General features: G+C 43.5%; 1 protein-coding gene across 1 annotated transcript; it reads left to right on the forward strand.

Annotated features, from left to right (window-relative positions):
- The first annotated feature begins 88 nt into the window (after positions 1–88).
- Positions 89–2,413, forward strand: LOC108725115 (uncharacterized). The gene has a single exon (XM_018451911.1). The coding sequence runs from the start codon at positions 89–91 to the stop codon at positions 2,411–2,413; it is 2,325 nt and encodes a 774-aa protein (XP_018307413.1).
- Positions 2,414–2,655: the final 242 nt, after the last annotated feature.

A 2,655-nucleotide genomic window follows, 5' to 3' on the forward strand; every position in this document is an offset into this window, starting at 1 on the left:
CGAACGCATCATAAACGATTTGGAGGCCAATGCACTACACACGAGTTTTACTTTAAATGCAGATCGGGCATTAAAAACATTAGGCATAATGTGGAACACGCGAGACGACCAAATTTCCTATACTACTAACCCAATTAAAGGTTTCGAGCAGGTGACAAAGCGTAGAGTGTTATCGGAAATCGCGAAAATTTTTGATCCTATAGGCTTATTAGGCCCGGTTATACTATTCGCCAAGAGGCTGATGCAAGACGTGTGGCGGTGCGGAATCCAGTGGGATGAGCCCGTTCCGCGAATTATTCTCAATGAATGGTCCGAGTTTACGCGTCAATGGGAATTAATGGACCACATTTCCTTCGATCGTAAGTTGTTAATAGAAAATCACTCTAATATACAGATTCATGGCTTTTGTGACGCTAGCAGGGTCGGATATGGCGTTTGTATTTACGTACGCTCAAAGAACAATCAGGACGCCGTGTTATCGCGTTTATTATGCGCCAAATCGCGAGTTGCGCCGTTAAAGCCCGTGACCATTCCACGTCTTGAGCTCTGCGGAGCATTATTGTTAGCACGATTATACCATGAAGTAATCGATACGTTAAATTTCGTTCCTAACAGAGTAGTTTTTTGGTGCGATTCGACCATAGTGCTGCATTGGCTCAAGACTGAAATACATCAACTTAAGACGTTTGTAGCTAATCGAGTCACGGAGATTCGAGATCTTACTGAGACAGTAGAGTGGAAACATATCCGCACAAAAGATAATCCCGCGGATGCGGTCTCAAGAGGCCAACTTCCTCTCGTTTTCTTACAAAATCAAACGTGGCGGGCAGGCCCTTCGTGGTTAATCGACAATGAGAATCAATGGCCTAATGATATCGCACAAAGTTGCGAAATTCCTGAATTAAAAAAGAACACCTGTTTAACGACGACGGCGGGCAATCTAGAAATCTTCTATAGATTTTCATCTTACGCTAAATTGTGTAGAATTGTCGCGTACTGTCGCCGTTTTCGTCCCGCCAATAAATATAAGGAAGCGTTATGTAACAAGGAAATCTCTGAAGCCGAGTTACAGATTTTGAAAAAATTGCAATCATCTCAATTTCAAAGGGAAATTAAAGAGCTTGAAAATAAAAGTCGCGTCATTAAACATAGAATTGCCGGTTTAAATCCATTTCTAGACCAAGATGGTATCATCAGAGTTGGAGGTCGTCTGCAGGGATCAAATCTGTCTTTTGCTCAGAAGCATCCGATCCTCCTCCCAAGCCGTAACCCTTTAACTGACATCATCATTCGAGAAATACATGAATCAAATTATCACGCAGGTATTCAGCACACGTTAGCTGCCATGCGTCAGAGGTTCTGGGTATTCGATGGTAGAAATCAAGTGCGCAAAGTAATTCGCACATGCGTACGGTGCTTTAGATTCGACTCTAACAACGTTCAGCCCAAAATGGGAAACCTCCCCGCAGTGCGCGTAAGTGAGGCAATTCCATTTTCTAATACCGGTATCGATTTCTGTGGGCCCTTTTATATTAAGGAGCGAAAATTCCGGAACAAGACACGAATTAAGGTATATGTTTGTATATTTGTGTGCATGTCTGTTAAAGCCGTACATCTTGAGATCGTTTCCGATCTGACAACCGACGGATTTTTAGCCGCGCTACGACGTTTCGCCGCGAGACGAGGATTACCGGAGCATATATACTCCGACAATGGCACGAACTTCGTCGGTGCCAGTAATCAATTAAAGGAAGTATACGCCTTGCTTAACTCCGAAAATCACAAGCATCGGATAAACAAATTCGCGAGCGACCGTCGTATAGTATGGCATTTTATTCCTCCGGCAGCACCACATTTCGGTGGACTTTGGGAGAGCACTGTAAAATTATTTAAACATCATTTTCGACGCGTGGTAGGAGACTCCTTATTCACGTTCGAAGAACTAAATACGTTTGTCGCCGAAGTCGAGGGGATTTTAAATTCTAGGCCAATTACCACACTTTCGTCTGATCCCAATGATATGTCCGTTTTAACACCAGCTCACTGTCTGATTGGCAAGCCTCTAACGGCCCTCCCGGAGGGAGATTTAACTTGTGTTCCAGCTAATCGTCTGTCTACCTGGCAACACATTACAAAGGTTAGACAAGACTTCTGGGCACGATGGTATCTGGAATACCTTAACGAACTCCAAATACGCCACAAGTGGACCAAAGACGGCCCACAATTGAAGATTGGAACCATAGTTCTGATCAAAGACAAACGGATTCCCTGCACGCAGTGGATGTTAGGCCGAATCACAAAACTGTTTCCAGACCAGGACGACGTAATTAGAACCGTCTCCATTACAACAACATCTGGAGAGATTATGAGACCAGTCAAGAGTCTCTGTCCATTACCAATGGAACAAGCGTAATCACTCCATCATTAGCATAAGGCCGATTCTATTTTATAAGTCAAGCGTACTCACAACAGATCATTCACATCAAATTAGATTGATCGTTAACACTCTCAACGAGGGGAGTATGTTGCGTAGATGAGCGCTATAAGTTGTGCACAACGTAAAATAAGGCAAGGGCGGACGACTCACACACATACTAACACATATATACACCCATACGCATATATACGCATATATACACATACGATTCACGAGCA

Source organism: Mycetomoellerius zeteki, unplaced genomic scaffold (genome assembly GCF_001594055.1).
Source record: "Mycetomoellerius zeteki isolate Tzet28-1 unplaced genomic scaffold, Tzet1.0 scaffold1070, whole genome shotgun sequence".
Lineage (NCBI taxonomy): Eukaryota > Metazoa > Arthropoda > Insecta > Hymenoptera > Formicidae > Mycetomoellerius > Mycetomoellerius zeteki.